General features: G+C 39.2%; 1 protein-coding gene across 1 annotated transcript in view; it reads left to right on the forward strand.

Moving 5' to 3' along the window:
* The first annotated feature begins 1,912 nt into the window (after positions 1–1,912).
* The window catches only part of LOC139686065 (innexin shaking-B-like), a 28,589-nt gene continuing 3,009 nt past the window's right edge, over positions 1,913–27,492 (forward strand). Inside the window, exons 1-2 of the mRNA XM_071583183.1 lie at positions 1,913–1,963; positions 7,908–8,231. Coding sequence (XP_071439284.1) covers positions 1,925–1,963; positions 7,908–8,231 — 363 coding nt within the window. The 5' untranslated portion in view covers positions 1,913–1,924. The remainder of the gene's footprint in view (positions 1,964–7,907; positions 8,232–27,492) is intronic.

Here is a 27,492-nt window from a genome sequence, read left to right on the forward strand (position 1 = left end):
AACCCGGTAAAAAAATGCCATTCTGTGCTCATAGCATGAACTGGAATAAAAATTTCGTTATCCATCGCGTCAATGGGTCCCTGATTACATTCTAGGATTAGAATATAAACAAATTAGTGACGATTGCAGTGATTGGTAGAACTGTTGTTGTGATTGAATGAATTACGGCTGAGATTTGTCCACCGCCTAATACATACCATTCAAAGGTTATTTATTGAAAGCTATGCGTCTCTATTTCACAAGTGGCAATGCCCACTGATATTGAAAGTCAGACACCCATTATAGGCCGAAGTCTCTTCAAGTTAGATTGAAATTAAGTTAAGATAAGGTACATGCAGTTATAATAGCAAAATCTGATTGTATTCATAATTTTTAAAGTATAACTAACAAAGTATGGAACATTGAGAACCAGTAACGGTTTTACGACGCGTACGAAAGCTATTTCATATTCGTCATTTATCACAGATGGGTTACTTAAGATGAAATAGAAAAGAAATTCACCTCAACCGAGGTGCAATTCATCTACGGCTTTAGAGTTCACTATACATCCATCGAAAGGAATTTATTTTAAATACCCTCTCCAAGACAAAATGGGGGGCTATGCATGACACTCGAATGATTGTTACCTCCGGTTTGATCTCAGATCCTCGGGGTGGGAAGGTAGCGCATACAAGCTTACATATTACCTGCACCAATTTTATCCACAGGCATGCGATCATATGCCAAAGAGTATCGATAATAGGTCACCGCGCGTGGTGGATAAGCTCATAATGCTAATCTCGGCTGATGAGTAATTGTTTTTCATGCTAAAATTTGCGTAATAAAAGACTTGCAAAGGATGAGATGATGAAATATTAAATAAAACTATTGCGTTATTACATTATCCAGCTCTTTAACTGTCCAACATCAATTTCGTCGCTGATCGGTGAATTCGTGTCGTTTTACCAGCAATTTCTACTTTTATGACGCAGACAATCGATAATTATGCTCGAGAAATTTAGAAATTTTGTGGGGAAACCTCGCCTGTCACTTTCAGGAATCATGCACTTAACTCAGGTAACATGGCACTACAGCTTATGGGATAATCATAATTCCGTTGAATTAAAACTTAAGCAAACAGTTTATTTATAATAAACTATCAAACGAAAAAGGGACAAATTAATAACGAATGATTCATGGATGATCCTGATGAATTAGATTTCGGTTGATCAATAAAAATAACCGTCCAGTTGTTGTTCTTTTACTCGTTTTAGTACTATTTGGCAAAAAGCGTTGTCTGAATTGACTTTACCTATTACCTGGCCTGCTGTTTGCCTATATTTCATTGATGCATTGGCCCTATCTCCTGATTTTCTCTCTTCCTCTTGTCACAGGGATTTCCATTTCTTTTCACTGTTGGCACGAAAATCCGATCGGCATGCTCTCAGAAGATCAACGCACAGTATTTGAGTCGTTTTAAAAAAATTTTATTGTTTCTTCGAGTCGACAAATTACTGCGATTTTTTGGAAGAAACTTCTGTCGTGTAAACGCTAAATTTTTAAATAGCAGAAGCTGCACCTCAGTAATGATCATATTAAAAGATCCTTATGGCTTGTAAGTCGAGGAAAAAATAATTTCTAAATCAAACGGTGGGAAAGCATTGCTTACCATTGAAGAATGATTTTAGCATGAAAGTGACAGTAGCCGAGGTTGGTACTCATGAGAAAAAAATTGGGCTTTTCTTAACGGGTGACCTCGCAATTGGCGCTTATCCACTATCCTGGCGGTACCTTTTGAAATATTCCATTTTGGCCCGCCAAATAAGATTTTTGAGTTCGGGACCCCGTGGTTTCTCGGGTGTAGACACATATTTTGCTTTCTCGGGGCACAGCTGTCGAGAGGCGTCGAAGCGAGGGCTGGCGGTCTTTAGAGCGGGTGCTTACCATGCTGGAACTCTTCTTGGGACTGAAATCGCTGGTGAAGGTGAGATCTGTTTGTGTATTTTTTTCAAGTGATAATAAAGTTTTGAATGCCCTGCTTGGCATGTTTATTTGTGGAAGTACGTTTGTGTGACACGTTTGTGTTGGAAAAGACAATAATCTGTTGAAAATATGTCAATCGAAATGTGTTTGACATTCGGATAGAGCATTATATCATGTTTCTGCTTGTGCCTTTATACGTTTCATGTTTGTAACTCTCTCTATATATGTTGTATGTCGTAGGAAAATTATATTGGTCAGGATTTTTTTGAACTCGTAGCAATAAGGTTGATTAAGATTCAGAAGGAAACGTGAGCAATGAATTCATTTTAATTCACGGAGTCGAGTAAGTATTGTTATGCATTTAGAGCCATTCGTACGTTACCAGTATCGCTCCTCTATCTGTGTGTGTGTGATATTTGTTTGTGTACAACCCTATACATTAATGAAACTGAATTACACAAGAATTACCTCAGTAGTAAAATCAATCCGAAGGGTATTCGGAGGATGATAAATGCAATGACATTCGAAAATATGGTCTTTGAACAGCTTTGAAAAATGTTTGTCAATAATTTGACTTTCGGTGGTTCGTCAAGTGCCTGCTTATATTATTTTTCATATCCTTCCATTCACTTCCGGCAAAGTACGTTCCTTGGAAAAAGATATAACTGAACAACACATCTTGCGGCAAAGATGGATGACGAATATGAGATGAGGGCGACGTGTGACCGAAACAAAAACAAAAATGGTTTACCGCAGCCATCGCGCGATAAATAGTATTTCGCTAATTAGTCACAATTAATGTCCACGGAAAGGATACGCCCGTGATTCATTTCGGTTGAGTATACAATACATTAGCAATGAGAGCGAATGAGCCAGTTCTTACTCACTCTTGAGTCGAGGGTCGAAACAATGAATCGCCGGCAGAGTAGAGAGAGTTTCTGACGAAGTGCGATCTGGGTGAATTGATAGACTTAGGGCCATTAGCGGGTAGGAATGTTTCCCAATAAAATAGCATACACGATACATTCTTAGACGATATAGGCATGGAAATGTTAAACGTTCCCAATGATGTTTGATATTTTACTTATCGAGATTGGAAATTTGAACTCTAGAATATTTTTATTGGATACAATGCCCTCAGAAATGGTAAATCGAAATTCTATATCGCGAGTTGCGAAATCCATGACTTCAGAGATGTAAGCCACTCCACATGCGAGAGAAAGAGCTAAATTAACGCCTCCCGAATCAGCGATGACTCATATGTCCCCAGCATTACAAAAGGAGGGACGAGAAGATGGACTGCTACCTTAGTGAGAGGGTGGGAGAGAATGAGTCCCCGCTGTGATATCGAGGTTACTGCACGCGGCCAATTGGCACAGACGAATGAACAAAGCTCATAACGCCATCAAAAAATCCCCGAGGAATGCCATCGTCAGAGATGTGGCCGACTACACCTCTTTCTTCGGTTCCTTTCTTTCCACAATTTCAAAGAGCTTTCTGGTCACTTCTTAAGAGCCAAGTTTTGACTCCCTTGTGGCAACGTCCCTTCTAATTAGAATGAAATTTAGAGTTGTTCATATACGATGCAAAAAACCAGAGGAGATGGGGCAGGGAGTTGGATCAAGGTGATGCCAGGTGACTAGGGAGGGTGGAGGAGGGTGTGCGAGCGCGAGGGCGCCTTGTTGTGGTCACGTACAACCAAACGACGCATTCAGGTGACTCTGTTTCATAGGTCCCTTTTCGACCCCGCCAAAAGGAGAACTAAACAACTGCGACTTTCCGGTTTCGAAATATTTCACGAAATCCACATGCCTTCAACCTTAAAGAGACTTTCGTGGACGCCACCTTTCCCGTTCCGAAATAGCAAAGCGAACGAAAATTATAGGAAGGGGACAGAAAGTACTTTAACCGAGTTTTTTCATGAAGCCGATTTAACAATGGCCACACTTATCTAAATTCTCATTCAAAACAGCGTTTAAAAAACAAACCTATCTTGGATAGGAACAATTATCGCGGAAATTGACGTCACCAAGAGGTGTGTGGTCTTGCTAAACTTAGTGACATGAGGAGGAGCGGAGGAGAGGGAATTATTCCTACAAACAAGAAAGCGTCGTCTATGGATGAGCCACCGGCCGATTCCGTCCCCACCGGCCTCGGCGGGTGGGTACCAACCGAGGGTCGCGGGTTAGATTACCACATGGGTGGGTTTTCCTCCACCTTGACCTTGGATGTTTGTTATTGTCTTTGATGTTACATTCTTATTAAAAATCCAGTCTAAAGGGCAAAAATAATCCTGTTTTAGTATTATTACCGATTAAAAAAACTACCATATAATACCATAAAAAATGACCATATAATTGCTTTAAGTTGCGCAATTAAAGATTACAGAGATTCGGAGTGGGAAGAACATCGTGCGTGCTGCAGAGCGCTGTGCTCTTATATCCTCGGAGATATGAAAAGGAGGCATGGAGAACATTCTAGATCTGAGGTCGAAAAAGATTGATACAGACATTACATCAGTTACTAAAGTGGACAAGAATTATTTCTTTGTGGTCCGCGATATTTGATCACGTCGAGTAAGATTTGTGGGAAAAGTTCTAAACCATATTGATTTTATTTTTCTGACTTCTTTTCAACCCTCTTTGAGAGTCAATGAAGTTTCTCGAGAGTTCACTGATTTATTTCCAGTTTGTCAGAAGTGAAAGGCTTGGAGCGGCGGCATTACATTCGGCAGAACCCAAATTTCTTTTCATATTTTTTTGAAAAAAAATATATATATATGAAAAGGAGTCCACTCGAAAGCAATTCCGAACGTTATAAAGAAACTTTCACGAGACAAAATTCTGCAAACACGGTTAGAAACGACGTACTCAGGGCCTCGTCGGACAGAAAAGAAACGATATCCTGGAATAAACTTTTCGACACGCGCTTTGGAGGGGAGAGGGGAAGCGCGGAAAACCACGGAGTCGTCTCTATTTTTTATTTTTTTGCTGAAGGAGTGGGGATGAATTAGCCATTGAATTATCCCCTCTCACCCTCGCAAAATGGAAACGCTCTTTACGTGGACTTTATTGCCTCGAGTTTCCTGACCCTTCGAAGTATCTTAGCGTGGGAGATGCTTCGGACATGTGTGCTCTGTCGAATCATTTCTTCCCTTCTTCCTCGCCACTTATCACATGATGTATCCCCCCTCTTCCCAACAATCGCACTGCTGCTACTTAAAAAGGATCCAGACTAACCTTCATTGTATCGTGCATCATTCCCCGAATAAAAAAAATAACGAAGACGAAATGATCTGCTTCCGTACACGTTCACTAAAGTGTGGTTGTAGCACTAATTCATTTCATTCTCTTCTTTCTCATACAATTATACACTATTAGACTTACCGACGTCTGTAACAACCGAAATTCCAATTCTGTGTAGTTAGATCTGCTTAAAATAAAAAAAAAACTGATAGGAGTCAATGTAATATCCTTCTCATCTCTCTTTCTCTCTCTTAATCTTCTCCTTTCATGAAAAGTCTGCTGATCTTTATGCCTCGGCTTATACAAAAGTATTTTGTAAAATGTTTATTTTATTTAAATTAGTTTTTAATGAGTTTTAAGAAAATTGTAAGGCATAAAACAAGTAGTCAGTTAAGAAAATAATGCTTGGAACATTCCATGTTTGCCCTCAATGGCTAACTTCAATTGGATATAGTTTAGATCTATGTAATGTGTGATTGTATCAGCAATATATATTTATGTTTTTGTGTCGAACTACTGATGTTACTTTAAAAGAAACTAAGTGTAAACTGTTATCCTCCTCGACCACTGAAGTCAGCGATAAATAATCAATCATACCTGATGAATTAAGAAAATATAACGGGAATTATTCCAATCATTCTCTCCATATTTATGTTCTCCTCATTAAGCTTCTACTGAGTGCTGACTTGACGTCAGCATCCTGGAAGCTGTCCCAGAGATTGCTCGGTGCGTAGGTGTTTATGAATTAAATGGCATCACATGCCTTTTCAAATTCCACTAGCAAGTTCCCACTTCGTGCAATCCTGGTTGCCTAAAATGAATCGAATAGACAAGTAGGATGACAAACGAATTGTTTAAGCTCATATGGACTGATAATCTCTTATATTCATTTGACATTCTGCGAAGCTGCTCTTGAAATAAATTATAACCAAGCACATCTTTAAAAAGGTGAATTAATAATCAAATTTTATGAGAAACAAACAAGACTGTTTAATTTCACAAAGCTACTCGTTAATCATTGTAGGTGACAGATTGATACCCCTGAAATTACCTGGAAGCCTCATTAATAAAATAGAAATATTGTTACAAACAAATTTGAAGCTCAATACGGTTACTAATAACGAAAGAATAGCTCACACGCCAATTCTTTCCAAACCCAATTCTCTGGCAGAAGTAGGAGAACGTATTACCGAATATCTATTTGTGCCAAATGGTTACCCTGCCCCACAAATTTGAAAGTATAAAATTTAATTTCCCGTAAGTGAAGAAAAAACTTCTTTTAAGATCAAGACTTAACAGAAGGCTTAAAAAGTACGCTGAGACAAGAACTGCTCAACCAAAATCAATGACAAGGGTTGCATGACTAGAGAATTTAATTTAAAATATATTTTTTTGGATTAAAAAAAATTAGCAGTTTCATTTTTGATGGAATAATATCTAGTTCAAGATACTGAATATAGTTACAATAAAGCGTTTCAATGCGTAATTGATTAAAGCACGTTGCCTTAATGAAAACTTGAAAATTATTACGATTTGAACGAGATACCTGCTCGTATCGCATCAGTTAGGGTTTTACGTTTTCTGTGCTTTATTCACATATAAAAAAAGAAACCTTGACCTAAAATTCTAATAGTTTCAACAACCTCCAATAGAAAAATATCACTTGATTCTAAAAATTTTCAAGATTCTTGATGTTAAGCAGCATAAACAATGTCACACTCTTTAAGATCTATTTACAGTGCGATCCTCATCCAAAAATTTACATTTCTATCCCATTTTTTGCCTATTTCCTGTCATTTGGACTGGATATTACATTAAAGCTTCTGGAAATAATTCCTATTCTGCCATCACCATTTTTATGTAAAGATGTAATTTGTCGATGTACACATTTTTGTGCTCATTCTACTCTCCTGTGTATTCTAGCATTAGAATTGTTAAATACTCAATCGTTCTCATACATGGCTTGAGGTTATACATACGTGGTCATATACTACGTGGATGAAACGCGTGGAACATTTCTCAGTGATGGACATTATAACAATGTGAAATAAATTTTATGACAATATTAAAATAACTTTGAATGCTTTGAAAAGCTGATCATTTGATCCATTCCAAATTGGAGTGTTTAAAATGTGTCTCACGTAATTGCTTTTCACTTTAACAAAGCTTTCATTTATTTTATGCATTGCATTCATGCCGCATAAAATTTGAATGACGAACCATTTCATCCCTACGTCCAATAATAAATTCAGATCCGTCACTCGGGGACTTCACGTTTTATATTCGAAGGGAGCTTTGTGGGCATAACCGATTATGAAGACCGACAATGAAATTATTGAAATATAATATTTTTGACGCGTAAAATATATATGAACCGGGAATTTGAAGATATGAGATGAAACGGGATTTGTAAAATATATATGAAACAGGATTTATATATGAAACGGGAAACTTGGGATTGATTCTTACATTCTGTACGTTCAATAATATAAAAAATTCAATCATTCATGAAAATTCAACCATCGATACTTGATTTCCGCTTGAAACTCTAAGTAGCCTGGTCTTCTCTTGTATTCAGAAACCTTTGCGCCCAAACCGTCAGAAATGTTCCACTCGTTTCTCCAGCGACATCTTTGAAATCTGAAGGGCAATCATCCCTTTTCTTTTTCCTTTTCTCATTGCAATCCTACGTGACCGCAGGTAAGAAGGGTTCACATAGACTCGCCAGTGTTCCGACTCCACTACAGCATCACGGTGATGCTCCTGCTAGCCTTCTCCCTCATCGTGACCACGAGGCAGTACGTAGGAAACCCCATCGACTGCATCCACACCAAGGACGTGCCGGAGGACGTGCTGAACACATTCTGCTGGATACACTCCACGTACACCATCCCTAGTTCGTTCGGCAAGATCGTGGGCGACGAGGTACCATATCCGGGTGTTGACAACTCCCGGAACTCCGGCAACTCCGAGAGAAAGTACGCCAAATACTACCAGTGGGTGTGTTTCTGCCTCTTCTTCCAGGTAAGTCCTCACATATTTCTAAGCTTAATAATGGACGGGCGAGCAATCTGTCCAGAGAGGTCACGCAGGAAGAAATCGATCGAGCCAGGGGCGGCACGGTGATTTTCGGTGCCCTAGGAATAAGAACCTCATCACTCCCAAAATTCAAACCATCCAAATCAATGATAATCAGCTTTCCCAGTGATGCGTTTAGCAGTCGTAATGCAAAGGGAAAGATTAACGACCCTAAATTATAGCGCCCTAAAAATTCATCTACTCTGACCAAATGCAATTTGGACTCTTATGTTAAAACCGCAAATGATTCATCGATTACTTATGACTGGGTATTTTTTGCAAGCAGTCTTAGACTCCTGGAAATCACCGAGAAGGGAATCGCTGCCGCTACAAACAAAATCTTGCCGATTACTCATATGCCTCGTTGAAAACGGATTAAATTGCGGTTTCCAAAATTAGCACTTCATGTGCGTCAACCGAGGGGATCTTGGGTATCCGGTGATATGAACCCTTCATTTCGAAGAAGAGTATAGAAAAAGGTTAGTCAAGGCTTTCAATAGCATGAGGTGAGGATTTGATGAATTTAATTATGTATTATGAGAAATTTAACCAGTGAATTTATCTGGTTGTCGTTTCAATTGATTAGATAAATGTAGCATCGTCTCCGAAGTGGGCTAAAAAGTGTTTAAGGGGCTTTTCATGAGATAAACTGTAGGGGTATTCAATATTAAAGGTAAAAGGTACCGAATGAACCCATAGATGTAAACGATATCACATTTAAATCGGTTAATCGCATAGTAGTAATCATTATAAACAATACACATGTATTTATACTCTATATGTACCAATCATAACCAGGCTACTGCAAAGCTAATCCATATCTCTTGGCCATCTTTCGCTCCCTGAGCGTCAAAAATGATGTTTAGCCTAACCATTCCGATATTTGGAATGTATTTGAGTACAGATGACAGGTGAGCTCGAAAAACATAGAGATGGACTTACTGATTCGTGAGGAATTGTGGTTCACAGAGCAATAAAAATAAATTCTTCCCCTGTATGTTTCTCTGCTCTTTAATTTTCTTCGGGCATTTCCCTCATGAACTATTGATGCGAATGCAGTGGACGAGGTAGGAGGCATCAGTGTAATCCATCCCTACCTCGAATTCCATTTACACACATTGAACATTCTATGAACGCATTATTGAGGTAGGGAGTAAAGTTTAATGCGACAAGACAACACGAAAAAACAGTCTAATTGCAATTTGGGATCGAAGAATTCTCTTATTTGTCGGATTCCAATCTAACGTTTCCATTCGAGCCATTTACCATTTTTGGCGATCGTTTTTAAGCAACAGTGAAACGAAAATAAGTTGGCGTTGCGTTATGGAGCAAACAATCTGGCCAGGCGGTGAAACTTGACTCTATCAATCTACAATTAGTAGCATTATTACGGCTTATTGACACTTATAATTCCTGATGATGTGGTTACAATTGCACCTATTCTAATTGTAACATAATAGCTTTTCCTTTGTCGCGAAAATAAAATGTTAACCAAAACTGCTATTCAGTTTGTAAAAATACCAAGTGACAGGCACTCGAAAAATACGCTCTCGTGGTAGGGTACTCCGCAAATGTTGAATACACGCAATTGAAACTTCGTTGGCTATGGCCCAAAAGATTAAATTACATTTCATTACCAAAAAGTATTATTTCAATTCCCTAGGATATGAGTTAGACATACTAACTACACCACAATACTCGTAGCTCACAATAGGGTCAAATAAAAGCCTCCGTCTCTGCTGCTATTTTACGAACATCCTTTTAGTTAAAACTTGGTAGATGCCAATTAAGATCGAGGCTGAGAATAAAATCCATCAATAAAAAGGATAACCAAAACACAGCATGTGATAATAATTCTCCGGCAACCAATCCAACTTCATTGACATTGTACGTTAATTATATATCATATTCGCGTTGCCGCAAATATTTACTTCAAAGTAACCGGTGACCTCTTGTGAAACGAAAGTCGTTTGATTATCCTAAGATAAGTTCCAACAAGAATTTTTTTTACTAACCTATTTTTAAAGAAAGATTCATTTTCAAATAATCTTTCCAAAGCTACCCTATTCTATAAAAAGGCGCTTCGCTTTCAACTGCATCTGTTTGATCCATCAAACGGGGCACTTTTCCAGACTGCCACCCCTCTTGCATTTCACAGAAGCGTCTTCCGATGGACCGAGGATTTAAGCAGAATGATTGGAAACAGGTGCGCCGCGGATGGATTAGAACGCAGATGACACACTTTTCCGGGAAACTAGTTTTCGCTTTCCGACTCCCCTTCGGAACACGATGATTATCTAAGGAATCCAAATGCTCGATCGCGTATACGTGTTCATATAAATTATTTGTTTCAAGATCCCGGCACTCGAGGTATTATTAAAAATTAACTACGAGGTTGCTGAAACTATTCAGAAGATAGAGCTGTAATGAAGATATCCTCCCTTGGAGCAAACTACAAGTTCCCGGTGATCCGTGAGACCGTAGAGCAGGAAATGCCGTTTCATTTTCATTTACTTCCCAAATTTCCCTGAACTAAATGGTAGTGATGTAGAACACTCTGGTAGGATATTTTATTCAACTTAAACCTGCAAAATTGGCAGCAGAAAGACCCTGTACCTCTTCTTGGGAGAAAATCATTTTCACTCAAGTGTACTCAGTTTCACTCAAGTGTCTATGAGAAAAGTATTTGATAATTATTTGAAACAATAATTTGATTATTGGTGCAACTGCAAAAGTATTTACGGTCATAATTTATGCTGGTCATTAAGAGTTGATATGATAATACATCACATAAGAAGATGATTTTACTAGTTCCACGAATAGCCACCGAAAAATTGCTCAAGGCATATCCCATCAAGGGCTCCCAAAGACACCATGAAGAGGAAAGCAAAATAGGGTGATAAAAGATTAAGATCAAAGCGGAACGCAAGATGGAAAGGGTACATCGAATTTTTAGGGTCCCCGAGAGATAAGATTGCCATAGAATGCATTAAAGATGAAGCCGATGCCGACAGCTGAAATTGCGTGCTTTGGTCACTAAAGAAGAAGAGCGCAGTTGCCATCATAAAGATACCCGAGAACCAGGCCAATATCACAGCTGCTTTGGCAAAATGTGAACCACTCCACGTTACCGGAATCACTTACATATTACTCTGTAGGTTACCACGAGGGTATATAGCGGGGTGTGTTAAGGCCACCATTCATTATGGCAATTGGTGATTTCTGGCAGTAATTCGCGGGCACATTTGGTATTACTGTTATGATCACGATTTGTGCGAGGCAAAAGGGTATCCTCATGCTAGTTTGTCAATCATTCATGAGTTTCACTGAACTTGAGCTATCGGAAGCATTGCAATGCCAGGCTAGTTTTATTCCCACATCGACACCCTAAAATTCATACGACATGCATTTATTTAGTCGCTTGAATCGTGCATGCAAACTTCTTGCTTCCTGCGGTTCACAGCCCTGACTTTATATTAGTAATTGGACGATTAATTTACGTTTATGAAGATTTTTCACGAAACGGACGGCTTTAATTTCTATTCCCCACTGTTCTTCTGATGAAGTCAACTTCCGCTTTGATCATGGTTATTTCAACCTTTTGGGGAGTAAAATTATCAAAGTTGAAATATTTACGCCGATATAGATGTAAATCGCAGTTCTAGAAAATATGAGTTCCAAGTTAATTTTATTATTGGTACTAAAAATGACCACGTTTTCCGGTAATAAATATTAAAAATTCCACAGACCACCTAAATAAAGGAGTTCCTCTCCAATCAAGGCAAAAATATACCCTCCGGATAGCCATTCCCTTCTTCGAGCGATCACATCAGCCTTTTTGGGGCTGAATAGATTTGGACGAGCAGGTCCTCATTAGTAAATTTTGGGCATAAAATTATTTTTAATACAATAACATCAAATATCGAGAAGCGGCCACTTCCTCAAGGACATAATTTTCAATGTAGTTTTGAGATAAAAATGCTCACATTAAGTTTTTACTGCAGGAATTTTCACGTCTCCTTCTCGGAGTGGAAATATGTTCCCATTGCAAAAATAAAAACTTAGATCCGAGGACTCAGACGCACGTTAGTTTTATGATGTCTACGATTCATAAATATGTGCTATTACTAATGCGAACCAGTCAACGAGGGAAAAAACGACAGAAATCCTCAGGGTTGAATTTTTACCACTCCTGACATTATGACGTCACTTTGGCTCAGTTTGCAAAGGATGCTTCCATGCCGTAAAAATATTGTGAGCTATTACATAATAAGGGTTAAAGATCACGTCAGGTATGAGTCAGACAAAAAAGAAAAAAATACAGCACATGTTTTAAGGTTTTGATACATACATGTATAATTACTATCGTCAATTTTTCGATATGCTGCCATATTTTCCTATACTAATGGGAGTGTGAGAGGCCAAATGAAGAAACTTGAACTAAGACCAAATCAAGACTAAAATAACGAGTAACAAGGATAGGATAAAAGTCGGTAAGCAATGCTTATTTTCCTTTAATATTCAAATTCCGTCAAAATTAGATACAAAAAATCCCAAGATGAAAATGAAAGAAAACCTGGTAATTATCACATGACTTATTTTATGTTCCCATGATACATAGGCACCTAAACTATATCTTAGAAGTATAAGCAATACGAGTTAGGCAGCTTAAGCTTTTTTATGATGTCTCTCGAAATATACAATTTATTTTGCTGCCGCACCTTTTCTGATCACTAATAATTTCTCATCAGTACTGATTTTTCAATCCAGATGAAATTTCGGTGACTGTCTCGATAGGTAAACATCAGGAAAAGTGCACGATTGAAGCAGAGAGATCATTGAAGACCGAAAAATCGACTAATCACCATCGAATATTGAGATGAGAAAATGATCTTCTCCACTATTTTTTGCTCTCTGAGTATTAGATGATTCAGACCTTCAAATGCGAGTTTGGAAAAGCATTGAATGTGTCACCGTGAGTCCGATAATGACAAGAGTGAAGTAGATCGAGAAGTTGATGATAATATGACGAAGAGCCATGATGCGGCCCATTTCATTTATTCTCCCTTCATTTCCTAACTTTAATAACGGAAATAAAATGAGTGTGACGGGGGGGATGGATTTTACATCAATACAAGTCTCTTGCCTAGCTCTTTCAAGAGTCTACCAAATTCTATACGTCTACTCTATACTGCATACATGTATGCACTACTAATTTGGGGTTTCTGGAAATTTCCAAATCTGACATTGGCTCTCACATTAGAGAGTCAATAATGGCTTCGGACTTCTACCAACTTTGATAATGTGCTTACATCCGGGTCAAAATGCTGACTCAATTAACCGTTTATAAAAAAGAAGCACGTGAAGAACCTTGATGTTTGTCAATATCTTTTTTCAGCGGGAATTCGGATTGGCCGAGTGCTCAGGGCACATGGCTGTTCTGGGCCAACAGATAAGAAAGGGATGAGATACCAACGGAATGAGTCAAATTCTTTATAAGGCTTTGAAGCAAGGAGCCGAAACACCCCGAGACGAAAGGAATCAAGTCACCTTTAAAATACTATAATTGTTTTAGAACCTATGCCTTCTCTTAAATCATGGCACATATTTCGACAAAATTTAAAAGTATTTTATCATCAACGTCCAGAATATTGAGAGTACTCAGCCGCGCTTTTCTTCGAAAGAAATACGGGATACATCAAAATAGTGACAATTTTCGAATGAGAGGAAGAATAAATTCCAACCGCCAAGAATTGTTTTCAGGTTGACGGTTGTGATGGCTGATTGATGCACCAAAGGAAACTTCATTTTTCAAGTGCAACATTTTAAATTCTTAAATTTCAAGCACGCGATAGTCACACATCTTCTTCGGGAACCATTCTAAATTAATGCAAAGCTTACTAAAAGTTATAGTGAAGGAATACCACCATAACTACGTACTTGACTAAATGGGACTGTACTTCCAGAAAGCAGCAAGGCGAAGTTATGAGATCATAACTTCACATTCACGGCCAAGCCACGCTTGATAATTTATAATATTATTACTATAAGGTATAGTATCACTGTTTACGCACCAAGTGAAGTCATACATCAGCGTAAAATTAGAAACTACATGCTAAATATAATCGAGGCGGTCTCTTTCGGATGTGACGCGAGGGATGCATTGAAATTGGAAACTTTCCGATAATTGGTGATATAATTCTAGGAGTCATGACAAATTTAGGACTTCATACTTCACAACTGGGAGACGTACGGGGGAGAGGGTGTGTGTGAAGGAGTTGAAAAATAAATAGTATTTTCCGTAACACGACCGGAAAATTATCACCCTCAATACCATATAGCCGGATAAATCTCGGAATCTAGCCGTTTCGACCCCGAAGGCAGAGGCGTCTGAGAGAGCAAGAAAACATATAGGCGTGTGTCCAGAATAAAACCGTAGTGGGACTGAAATAGCATACAAAGAGATAAGATCCAGGAGGGAAAGAGGGTGGAGAGGGCAATGTTGGGGAAGACAAGGTGGACGGGAGGAAATAGCAGATGTAGAAAGGGAGGAAGAGGAGGAGACGAGGAGGTCGGGGCGGCGGGACGAGGAGGCGAGAGGAGGAACAGAGAGAGGGTGTGAGAGATGGGGGGAAGAGATACGGGAGGGGATCGGGAGTGGAGGAGCTGGAACAGAGAGGAGGGAAGGGAAAGAGAGTAAAGGAAGATAGAGAGACGGAAGACAGGGAGGGGTTTCCCCAAAGATCATTGGAATCCCTTTCCGTGAGAAAACCTGCGGAAGATTTACCGCGTCTAACCTGAAATAACGCTTCCGATTTTGAATGAAGAGGTGGATTTTAATCTAAATCTTTAAGCACAAGGAAAACCAGGGACGCCGGTGATCGGTGGTGGGATACGAGGACGTTAAATAACTAGCTCCTGTCTAGACTAACCCCCAAGTTTAAGGTTGAGTCGGAAGGCGGATGTCATATTTTTTGGATTCTCTCCAATGGTACTTAATTTCTCGCAAAGAGATTAATCCACTCATTGCAATGCAATCCTAAGTGACAGCACAGCAACGTGTACTACCTTGATCAAAAATTTCCCGGAATTTATTCAGAAAATTAAAAATACAAGTTTATTCATCTAAATCTATATTGTCCCCTTCAAAGTAATCCCCATCGACTGCAACACACTTATGCCAGCGCTTGATCCAATCCTCGAAACATTTTTTATATTCGGTTTTCGGTATGTCCATCAGTGCTTCCTGCGATTTTTCCATTACTTCCTCTCGGCTGCTAAAACGCGTTCCCCGTAATGGTTTTTTAACTCGATTGAACAGAAAGAAGTCACAGGGAGCCAAATCAGGTGAATTCGGTGGCTGTTGGATGGTATTTGTTGCATTTTTCGTCAAAAAATTACGAATAATGATAGCACTGTGCGACGGTGCGTTATCATGGTGCAAAATCCACGAGTTTTCTGCCCACATTTCTGGTCTCTTTCGGCGAATTGCTTCACGCAAACGTCTCATAACGCCCAAATAATACTCTTTGTTTACTGTCTGGCCTTCTGGCAAAAATTCATGATGCACTACACCGTTGTAATCCATGAAAACCGTCAGCATTGCCTTCTTTTTTGACTGAAAACGACGTGGTTTTTTTGGTCTCGGCTCATTTGGTGAACGCCATTCACTTGCCTGATGTCTGGATTGCGTGTCGTACTCATAAACCCACGTCTCGTCTCCAGTAATGATCCTTTTGATGAATGTGGGATCGGATTCAGCCTCGCAAATCATGTCTTTTGCGACGTCAACACGGTCTCTTTTTTGCATGAAATTGAGGTCTTTTGGCATGCTACACGACGGAAACCCAAATCATTAACCACAATGTCTTGGGCGGATCCATAGGCAATGTTCAAGTCCTCCGCTATTTCTCTGATGGTTAATTTGCGGTTATTGACCAACATTTCTTTTACTTTATCAATTTTTTCACCGACTTTCGATGTCGATGGTCTGCCACTGCGTTCATCATCTTCGATTGACTCACGACCACTTCTGAACCGCTCGTGCCACTGGTAAACGACCGTTTTTTTTAGAGAATCGTTGCCGAAACACTTTTCCAACATTTCCAACGTCCATGCGCCACTAAATCCGTTTTTTACGCAAAATTTAATACAAGTTCGTTGTTGCAAATTTAAATCCATTTCTGAAATTGTAAAAAATCGCCAACACACACAGAGATAGATGTACTCTTGGCTACGTAACTTTTGCAAATGTCAAGTTATGACACTAAGATTTAAAGGGAATATCAACAACAGATGTACCAATTTAACAAAAAAAACAGAACTCAAATCGGAACGATGGGAGCGCCACACGTTGGTTATTCCGGGAACTTTTTGATCAAGGTAGTATGCTATTTTTCGGCTGCGAAAACTGCCAAGTTCGAATGATTAATAGGAAAGCATCAATAAAATGCCTCCTTTACGTGTTGTACGAGTTTGATTGCGCTACAGAAAACTCTACGAAAGGCACTCCTGGGCAAAATAAAGAAATTTGTGGTGATATCTCAATGAAGAGTAATTTTACTTGACTGGGATGTGAAACTGGATTTTATTTAGAAGATTTAGTATACGATTAAGACTTTTTAATTGAACATAGCCAACAATTTTTAAACAGCTTACTTCGATGTGGATGTCTGCGTACAAGGCGTACCAGCACGCGCTGCATTATGCTTAAAGAGTTAACTCTTTACTCTTTGACTGGAGCTTGCCTCTAAATTTATTTCGATAGTGCTGCAAAGTCTGTCACTAAACAGCCACATGTCACCCTCTTAAACTTGCCTGTAAATTCAATTGGAAGAAAACACCTGGATAATAAAACTGTTTACAATCGTCGCCATGAAAATTAATTCCAAAGGAAATGTTAGAGTAAAAAAAATGGCTGATTAATGTGACGGAATTATTCATATTAATTTGCACGTTATCAATTTCCAAAGCATACAGGGCTTCTCCGCAATAATGAAAAGGGGGTTTCGAAATCGGAAACTCGAAAATAAACCATTTCGCAGCAAGAAGCCTTAGCTATACATGGCAAAGGACTCGACTAAAGTTTTCCATCTCGTGGCGACGGAAAGTCAACGACGCCTCGGTTCGGAATCTCCTGAAGGCAAGTGAGCGGTGGGAAATGAAAACGTGCATTCGAGAATTCCGAAAAACTAGCGTTCCGGAAACACTTCTCGGGCGTCTGGACAAACCGAGGCTGCGCGAAGGGAAAACGTTTACTTCCGGGCAGAATGGGAGCCGAAGAGGTGTACACAACTTCAATGTGCTTTTTTAAAAAATTAAGTCCCACGATTAATAGTCCACTGAAAGATGAAAGCGCTGGTGTTTATTTAGAAATACAAATACAAGCGTTCTCTAAGTTTCTGTTTAACTCATCTATCTTCCAGAGAATTTTGAGCCTGTCATTTGAATGGTGATTTACTTTTGAAAACCCATACTTCGATTCCGTCACGAGTCCAGCCGCGTGGGAGGAATGATTTACGGAAGAGGAAAACAATAGGTACTCGAGAAAATTGTGCTGTCATGATAATTCATAAACTCCCGAGAGAAGTGATTATTGAAGTGAAATCATAGAATTTAAGAGCTTTGATATATCGAGTAAATATTAGACAAACATCCGTCAACATTTTCATTCAACAATCCACACCTCATTCGAAGAATTTTCAGGATGCTGCATTTTTCACAGAGAGCGAGCCAAAACCTTATCTGGCAAGTCATCACGAAGCTTAAAACATAAGCAAACAAAATACGAAACTCTCTTAAGTAAATCGATGCCGCTGGAGTGTGCCGCGACGGCACCTACAAGCTTCTAAAAACGAAACAGTCAAAGATTACAAATAGAGCAACTGGTGAAGGAGAAAAACATAAATCAAAAGCGAGGTGGGGCTGCTTGGGGCAGCGAGGAATTGCCACGAAAAACTCTCCATCCAAGGGGACACCAGATTAAGTTGGGGGAAGTGACTGAAAAGAGGAGACTCTTGCGATTACGATGCCCCGTTTGCCTGATAGAACAAATTCGGTCGCTAAATGGGGTCGCTCAAATGTCCCTGCGGACTTGCGGTGCTTACAAGGAGTATTGGCCAAGCGCTACCCACCTCATCAACGAGAGGGGCGGAAGAGAAAGAGGGCGAAGAGTATGGGCTCCATCGTCGGAGGAGACTTAAACAAATGCCTTTCGCGGATGCCATTCATCACGAAAAGGAAGGCGGTGCAATGAGCGAGTGCTGTAAGACGGGTCGAAGGAAAGGAAAGGAAGACGGAAGTTGAGACACGACTTGAGGGGAGGAAAAGAGTGAGGGAGGAGACGGTGGGGGATGAGAGGTGAGGGCCAGAGCGGGGGAAGAGGCGAAAGAGGAATGAGTTATGGGGGTATAGAGTGACGGGAATATTGCAAATGAAGAGAGTATGGAGTGAAGTATATATTTAGAAGGGGTAGGGGCGTGCATAACGTTTGGCGTGTGTGGGAGGAGAAAAAAAACCGGGACGTTGTGTGAGGGGGTGGAGGAAGGGGAGCGGTGGAAGTAATGGTAGTCGGGAAGCGTGGAGAGAGAGAGAGGGTGAGAGCGAGGGGAGACGTGGGGAGAGGGTGGTGGCAGCGGTGGAAGGTGGTTCGTGAGGAAGCGGAGGAGTTTTGGAGAAGACAGAGGGAGCCACGAGGATACTCTGGGATATACATGAGGCGAGGGGGATTGGAGAGGAGGGGGAGGCGAGAGGGAACGGAGGGAGGAGTCCAAAAATAGGAGTATAGAGTCATAGTGCGTGCATATGTGTGTATGCGATCGCAAAAGACGGTGAAGGGAGGGAGGAATGGGGCGAAGGGAACGCGGGCAGGGAAATGGCGAGAGAAAGGAGTCGGTGGCGCGCGTGGATAGACTCTTTACAGTGTTCTCTCCTTTATAGCTCTACTTTCTTCCGCATGGGCGCCTTTTTCTTTATCCTTCTCGATGATCCTTGACGGTTTTGTTTTTTTTTTGCGGGCCCCTAGAAACTTACCGTGTTTTATCCCGCGGGACCAGATTCCTATTGACCGGGCGAGGCTTGGAAAAGAATGCCCCGACAGGGGAATGCAAGAAGAAGTAGCATCCGATGATTTAATAAAATACTGAATCGATTTTCGATGGCTATAATTTACCACAAGTTTAAGAACTTCGGAAAGCTCAAAGGAAGTGAGAGAGAGACGTGGAAAGGGATGTTATGACTTGAGACGGACAGTGGGAGGGAATCGGATTGTCACGATGCGAGAAAACGGCTCCTGAACGGCCAAACCTTCCCCATTTGTGAAAAAGGCCAAGAAAACAGAATGCCGGGAGGGGGGGAGTTGAATGCTCATAATTCAAATCGGACTGCTCTATTCTGTATACGTGGTACCGAAATTTCGTAAAACTATGGGGCAAAGGAATTCTTCGAAATTCTCAACGAGACTTCGCTACGTGAAAGAGTGCTGTTATGGAGTACATTTGACCAGCAGGAAGATTGATCTGTAACACTTCTCACGAAAGAATTTCGGGAAAATTAAATTTTAAGTGATAGCAGGGTGACCTTACTAATACATTCATTTTTCAACCATTTATAAACTCGTGGACATACTTTGCATCAAAACTGATCACCCATGTTCACTAGGTGCCTAAGGAGGTCATTAACTTATAAAAAGAGACGTCTCAGGCGTGATATGGTGGAATATCATGATTAATTAAAAATAGCAATTTTCCACAAAAATTTTTGTGGAAAATTGCTATTTTTAATTAGTCATTAACTTAGCTTAGCGAGCGATCCACTGACAGAGAAAATCCTAGGCTATTGAGCGTATTATCTTCATCAAATTAAGTGAAACTAAACAGTCCTCACGTAGGTTGATTCTTGAAACCTTTCCTAGTCAAATGAAGATTTGGACAATATGAGACTAAAGTATTTAAACCTGTAGTAAAATTGCTAGCAATCCCGGTGATCCAAAAACGTCACTTAATAATGCCAACAAGCAATGCAGTTATACATGTTTACTGATTAGAAGAACCCTCATATTTATAAAAATAGCAAAATAAAAGTGTCATGAAGATGTCATTAAACCATATGTAAAGCTAATATAATGCCAAATCGCAACCCCAATATTAAAAAGAAGTATTACATACCGCAAGAAAAATAAACAACAGCGCCACAACGAGACGGCGCACGCGTGAAATCATTGAAATCTAAAAAAACCAAGCAAGATTGCCAATCGAAATTTCAAAAGAAGGAACTTCATTTTTGATATCGAGCCAATAGAATTTTCTATTGGTTCCCTCTTTTCATCGTAATTCTTTTCAAGGATATTTCTATTCACTCATTCTATTCTATGAAAGATGATTCTATTCACTCAGACAGCGGTAGCAGAAAATCACGCGATCCCTGAGATAAAAATTTTCGGTATCGAGAAGGTCAATCGAGACGCGCTCAACAGGCAGCTTGGCAATCCAGGAAGAGAGGGGGAGAAGGAGATTGTTATGATGGGAACGAGAAGGGCTCGGAACCGGAATCGGCTTCTTCCAGCTGTGTCAAACAGGCAACATGAAGTTCGGCAGTTGAACGCCTGATACGAGATTTCCGGCATCGAAAGAAATGAAAAGAAAATAAACCATTTGTAGTTAAGTTATAATATTTTTCTCAAATATATTGAGCTTTTTAGAGAAATACCATTGATTCAAAACGACTGAGGCAAACCTGTATATATAGTAATTTAAAATTTTATACAATAGTGTCTTTTTTGTTGCTTGAAACTGTTTTGGTCACTTTAAACTTATTATTTAAGAAGGCGACACGCGAGATTTTTTTCGCCACCAGCAAGGGTGATAGACCAGATTTTGACACACAAGCAAAAATGGGAATTTGAGCCAACTTTGAGTATGGTTGGACATTGTTTCTAAGACACTCGATAATTTAAATTTCACTTGATGAAAATTACAATCGCATTGAAAATTGACCGCACACAATCTCTCAACCTCTTAGCCATTGGAACAACAGGATTTATCGTGGAAACATAAATAAAGATATCCAATTATTCCCACTGTTAATCACACGAAAATTACCGGCATAGTAGTGTTGTTTACTTGCACAGTGGATGTGGATCTGCAGCTGAAAAACCAAGCCTAAGTTTTAACACTAACCAAGTAGCCCTCATGAAACAGGGCTGAACGCATGACGGGGTGTAAATGTTTACAATGCAACGAAAAGAGGTGATCACCGCGCAGAAACAATGCTCAAACACATTCAACGATGGAACAGACGACATTAAGTCGTTAATTTCTCCAGGCCTCACTTCCATAGAATTAATGCCACTAGTGAAATGCTGTGATAAAAATTGTTTTTTCAGCTATCCCGGGAGCGCGTCGAATCTCTTTAATGCGAGACAATCAAGTAATGCTTTTTAATCGTGCATTTACGGTAAAGGCAGATCATAAAACTGTACGTGGGGCTTAATTTAGCCAGACAGATATACGAGGGTCATCCGGAAAGTAGTACCCGTTCGTGAAATAAAGACACAAAAGTAAATATTAACAAACATAAAAAATTTTATTTGAAAGAGGATACTTTAAACTACTTCTCAACATAATCTCCAAGCAAATTAAGGCATTTGTCATAACGTGTGACAAGTTTCTGTATTCCTGCTGCATAGTCCTTCGCCGCCAGCTCATTGAGATACGCGAGGGACCCATCTTGCACAAATTTTTGCATAATGCAGATGGTGTTTAACAATTTCATGAACAATTGTTCGAGAAACATTGGGAAAATGCTCACAGATGTCATCAATTGTGACGCGCCGATCGTTCCTCACGAATTCGTCAACTGAGCTCACCAGTTGGTCTGTAATGACAGACGGTCTCCCCGAACGCTCATCGTCGTGTGTGTTCCCCCTCCCCATGTTGAAGTTGCGACACCACCGCCGAACAGACGACTCGTCCATTACATTGTCTCCATACACCTCCTTTAATTGGCGATGAATATCACATGGGCGAACGTTTCTTGCATTGAGGAATTTAATCACTGCCCTCACTTCACAACTGGCGGCGTTCTCAATTTTTTTAAACATTGTAAACAATCACAGAAACAACACAGGCAATGCTAGCGTCACGCAACTTGGCTCAGAGAAGGCAGACAAGCCACTGAAGCTATCTGACCTCGTCCAGCGGCTACTCGCGTCGTCAGCACTTCATGCGGCACGAACGGGTACTACTTTCCGGATGACCCTCGTATATCATTCATTTCAGTTTGACAAAAAGAAAATATTTCTCCTAATCAAATTTGTACGACGCAGTGAACGACTACCAATCTTCCAGGGCAAGAAAGAATTTTGTCGACCAAGGCGTTGGAATGAAATACTGTGATAAAAATAATTGAAAAATCTTCACGCATCTTAAGTTAGCTATAATGATCCGCGAAAGAAAATTTGTTCCGTTTGCATCACCTCTCATTCTGTCAACAAAAACCGATGCAGTATCAGTTTTCATTACTCAATTTTCTTGTTTGCTTCCTTCTTGTGCACTTATTTATAATGAGTACGAATGAAGTAAATTAATTATGAGATTTTTTTAAGGAAAAACCACACGCAGAATAACTGTTTCTAAAACATTTAAGTGACGCTTCAATCTCGGAAAAATTAGCCACACAGTGTGGGCGATCCCTCGCTCAATTTTTTTATTTACTGTTTTCGTACATTTTTACTTCCAAATTGATTTCCAATCGATTACGTTCTAAGAGAAGTTAATAAAATATTAATGAAGTCGTTTATATTTCGCATTCTGACGGTATCATTGCACAAAAGGGCATTAAAAATAAACGTTATGCTTTGAAAGTATATAAAAAAATAGGGATATATGGTGCAACAAAAATGTGGAGAGGCGAGCGCCAATTAAAAGGGAACAATTGACTGAAAAAGTACTGTTTATCAAGATGAAATTTTACTCGATAGTTATAAAGTATCATTAAAATTACATATTTTTCCAATTAAAACGACCATCGTTACGGGAAATTCTGCAACAGTTAGCATAGCCCAGTAAAGACCTCAAAAAATTACAACCTGCAACTGTGAAACATTGTCGCCCATTAAGCATTTGTATCCTTCGTTTCGGGTGATTTAAAATTGGAAAGGTTGCGTAATCATTCCGTGGACTTCATGCGGCGAGCAGGACGGATTTGACGAGGCGAATGGGAAAACTGAACTCTCGTTAATGCCCCGGGCGTTTTACGATCCTTAAATCACTTGGGCCTCATCAAACGGTAACTGTTAGGAGAGGTTACTCCTAATTTGATCGTATGCACGAAGTGGTCTAACGACCTTCGGGAAAAAAGAGGAGAATAAAACGCACTGGGAACAAAGAAAGAATGATCTCGAGTTCCAAGGAAGAAGAGCTCACCAGACCTTGACGCACTTCTCCAGGAAAACGTGCTCTTGGGGCAGATGAGCGTTTGATTTTTTGCGAGTTTAATATCAGCGGAGGAGAAAAAAAGGGGTATCTCCGCTTGATTTCTCTCATCAATCTTACCTTTTTCTGGTGTAATTTAGGTCGGAGAATTCCAGGACGGTAACGTACAAACTCGAAAGGGAAGCTTTGGGCGTGCACTGCAAAAATTAGATTCCTGAAAGTTCGTAATGAGGAAAATCTGCAATGCACCAGTTGCAAATTTCTATGCGCCGGAAATGTGAAGGAATTTCATTTGATCTGCAAAGGGGAAAGGGTAATCCCACTGAACGATAAACACCACTAAGTAGCCTTGAGTGAAACGTGGTCTAATTGGAGATGTATTTGCAAATTAACCCATGCATCGAATGACGTGCTGGCTTAAATTGGTAAGTTACCTTTCGCACTGCATTCCAATTTAATATTTGACATGTTCATAGATTTTGAAAGTTTCAAGCAAACGTTCAACGGCATATATTTACCAAAAATATTAATTAATACCAACAAATCAATATAGTAATTAATTTAAAAAATACGCCAATATCTCACAAATACATACATTTTATTCTGCACTCATTTTGCTCGCACACATGATAGCGTGTTCCATTCCCAAATATACATTCCAATCATGTAAAAACTGCAAACATTTGTCAGTTTCCTATCTTACGTAGATGCTAAGTTAAATTTCATTTCTCCTGCCGTTGCTGTAGCTTGAGTGTCGCTCTGGCCTAGACATCACTGCACGGCGAGAATAAGGGTTTCCCTCCCCAGGGAACCTGAGTTTCCCCTTTGAAAACGGATAACTTGGGTAACTGTATATTTAAATAGAGACGTGTCCCCAGGAAGAGAAACTGGCACGGAGCCAGAGCTCGCCTTATAAAAACTTTCTCCCCTCTAGCCATCCCCTTATGAAGGGGTTAACCGCGGACGAACCCGCTCCCAAATTCTCGGGAAAATTTACCGATCGGGAACCAGGACAAGACATCGAGGGAAACGAAAGTTAAAAATTGAGATTTATTCGAACGACTTTCAGATGACAGCTTACGTGGACGAAATTTTAACTGTAAATAACACATTTAGATGGGAAAAAGGTTGTTGCTTGCGAATCTGACAGCATTTTCAGCGCGAAATAAAAAATAAACCCCCATATTAATTATGAAATAAAGTTACAGGACAGCTCCTCAAAAAGTTTAAGAAGAAATCAATATCGAATTTTATAACTGTGTTAATCTAACGCTAGTATAAATATGGTTAGTTACGAAAGGGAAGTTTGTTTAGAATTCCGAATCATTCATGTTACTTTTATTTTATCTTAAAAATAGCGAAAAAGAAGATGCCTTTTGAAGTTTTCGTTAAGGTCAGTTCAATTATTTCGTTAACGTCAGATACTTTTCAAGCTATGATCGTCTTTATGTGAATGCCAAAATACGCGCCTAGAGCTGAGGTTTGTTCGGATCAGTTTGAAAATGTGCTCACTGACAGAAAAGAAATACTAAACAGAAGTCAATATTATTATACAGAACTATAGACAAATTGAGCTAAAGAACTAACACAATGAGTTCCGGAGGGAAATGTGGTGATGACGGAAGAAATGGAATGGAAATACCGAAGCTAACTAAAAATGAAGTAACTAAAATAATTCAGAAAATAAAGAATAGTAAATACCAGGCAACTAGTATATTACAGCAGAATCACTAAAAAATGGAGGACATCGTTTATGAGCGAAACTATATGGGCTGATCAGTATGATGTTGGAATATAAAAGGTCAGCTGATGATTGGAAAAAAAGGTTTAAAATTCTAACACATAAAATAGGTGGCAAACGAGTCTGCAACGTTTACAGGGAAAAAGCACAAATAAATTCACCTAATATGATATTCGCAAACATCCTTAAAACGTAATAGAATCGATGAATATCCTGAGAAGATTATTGGTAAATGTAAGTATGGTTTTAGGAGTGATAGATAAAAAATTACATTTTTAAGATAAGAGAGCTCTTTGAGAAAAGTTATGAGTATAATATTAACCTATAATGTTAAGGGATGTTAAAATGGCGTTTGATAAAATTAACAGGCAAATGATGCTGAACAAAATTAGAAAATTAAGTACACGAAAGCAATTGGGGTAGATTGCTTCAGTTACGATGTAAGAATCAAAAGCTAAGGTGAAAATACATGAGTTCACAGAACCTTTCAAAGGCGATTAGGTGTAATACAGGTTGACGCATCGTTAATACAGTTGTTTAATCTTTCACTAGAAATTACAGCCAGAAATATGATTTGAATCAATAAATAATTAACTGTAAATGATTAAAAGACCAAACACATGATTTTATCAAGAAAAGAATATAGACGCACCAAAACTAGACAATACGGGATTTAAAAATGTGAGTGCCCTTAAATACCTAGGGTCAACGTCAAGCGCAAATAATTGAATTAAGAATGAAATAACAACACGGAAAATGTCCACACAAGAAATCTAAACTTAAAATTTACAAAATAAAAGCGAAGCCAGTTCGGTCATACGTCTGCGAGATCTGGACGTTAACACAGAAACACAAAGAAAGCCTTGAAGTTTTTAAAAGAAAAATATTAAGAAGAGTTTCCGGACGAATAGAGAAGAAAGGTAACGAATGGAGAATTGAGAGGCATGTATAATTAACTAAGCTGATTAAGGAACAAGCCTTCAACCCGCTAAGACTAGCTTCATAGGGTAAAAAAGCCCTATGATTAGGTCACATAACACGCGTGGCAGAGAGTAGGTCGGCAAAGAAAATTTATTAATGGATAACAGGTGGAAAGAGGCTTATAGAGGGATCCAGTAAATCATGGAGAGAAGAGGATTAACGGAAAATGCGTACCATTAACTGGAATGAGCTAACAAAAGATTATAGGTGTTAACTGTTGAGAAGAGGCCAAAACTCATGGAGGGTTGTTGTAGCGCCAAAGGAAGAAGAAAAATATCGTCTATACGGCGATTGATTTGGTACAGAAGAGCCAATTTAATACTTCCTTTTACATCGTAAAATGTAATCAATGTTAAAACAAATATCAAAGTAATCAATTTAAGATATTACTAAAACGCTAAAAATCATCCATAAGGTATGTCATTCCTTTGAAAAATATCATAACTGGTTTCTTTTAATCAACATTTCTGTTTTGCAGTCTTAAGCAAAAAGAAGAATATCAAAGTTCATAAACACCATGGCTAAATATTCTCGGAACATATTCTTTCAAGGTATCGGCAAAAGTTTCTTGGACAAAAATTATATTTTTCAAACGGTTTTTCCAGCGGCAAATCGGCCCTTGAGAATCATTTTTTGTGCTTATTGTGATGTAGTCGAGTGAGCAATAAAAGATAAACATCGACGGAACCCAATGACGATCCGCGCAAAATATTTTTTTGCCAATACACATATTATCAACGTGGTAGTTATTATAAAGGAACTCGAATTGATTTTGGAAATTGATTTTCGTTGCTTCTTATGGTTGAGAAAAAGGAAGGCCTGGAAACGCACCATCTATTTTAGTTAAACCAGAGTGACAATTTTGTTTAACCATGAGCAATTTTCTAATCGTAGGGTTAAGTCTAGGAAATTTAGGTACTCATCCCACCTAACCAAGGTTGGATTTATGGAATTGGATTTTCTCGTCGCAAAAAAGGACGGTGAATGAAAGAAACTATCTTTGTGATAAACTTATGAGAAACTATATGAAGTGTCGCCTTAAACACACACGACC

The sequence above is a fragment of the Hetaerina americana genome, unplaced genomic scaffold, assembly GCF_022747635.1.
Source record: "Hetaerina americana unplaced genomic scaffold, ioHetAmer1.1.p SCAF_1, whole genome shotgun sequence".
Classification (NCBI taxonomy): domain Eukaryota; kingdom Metazoa; phylum Arthropoda; class Insecta; order Odonata; family Calopterygidae; genus Hetaerina; species Hetaerina americana.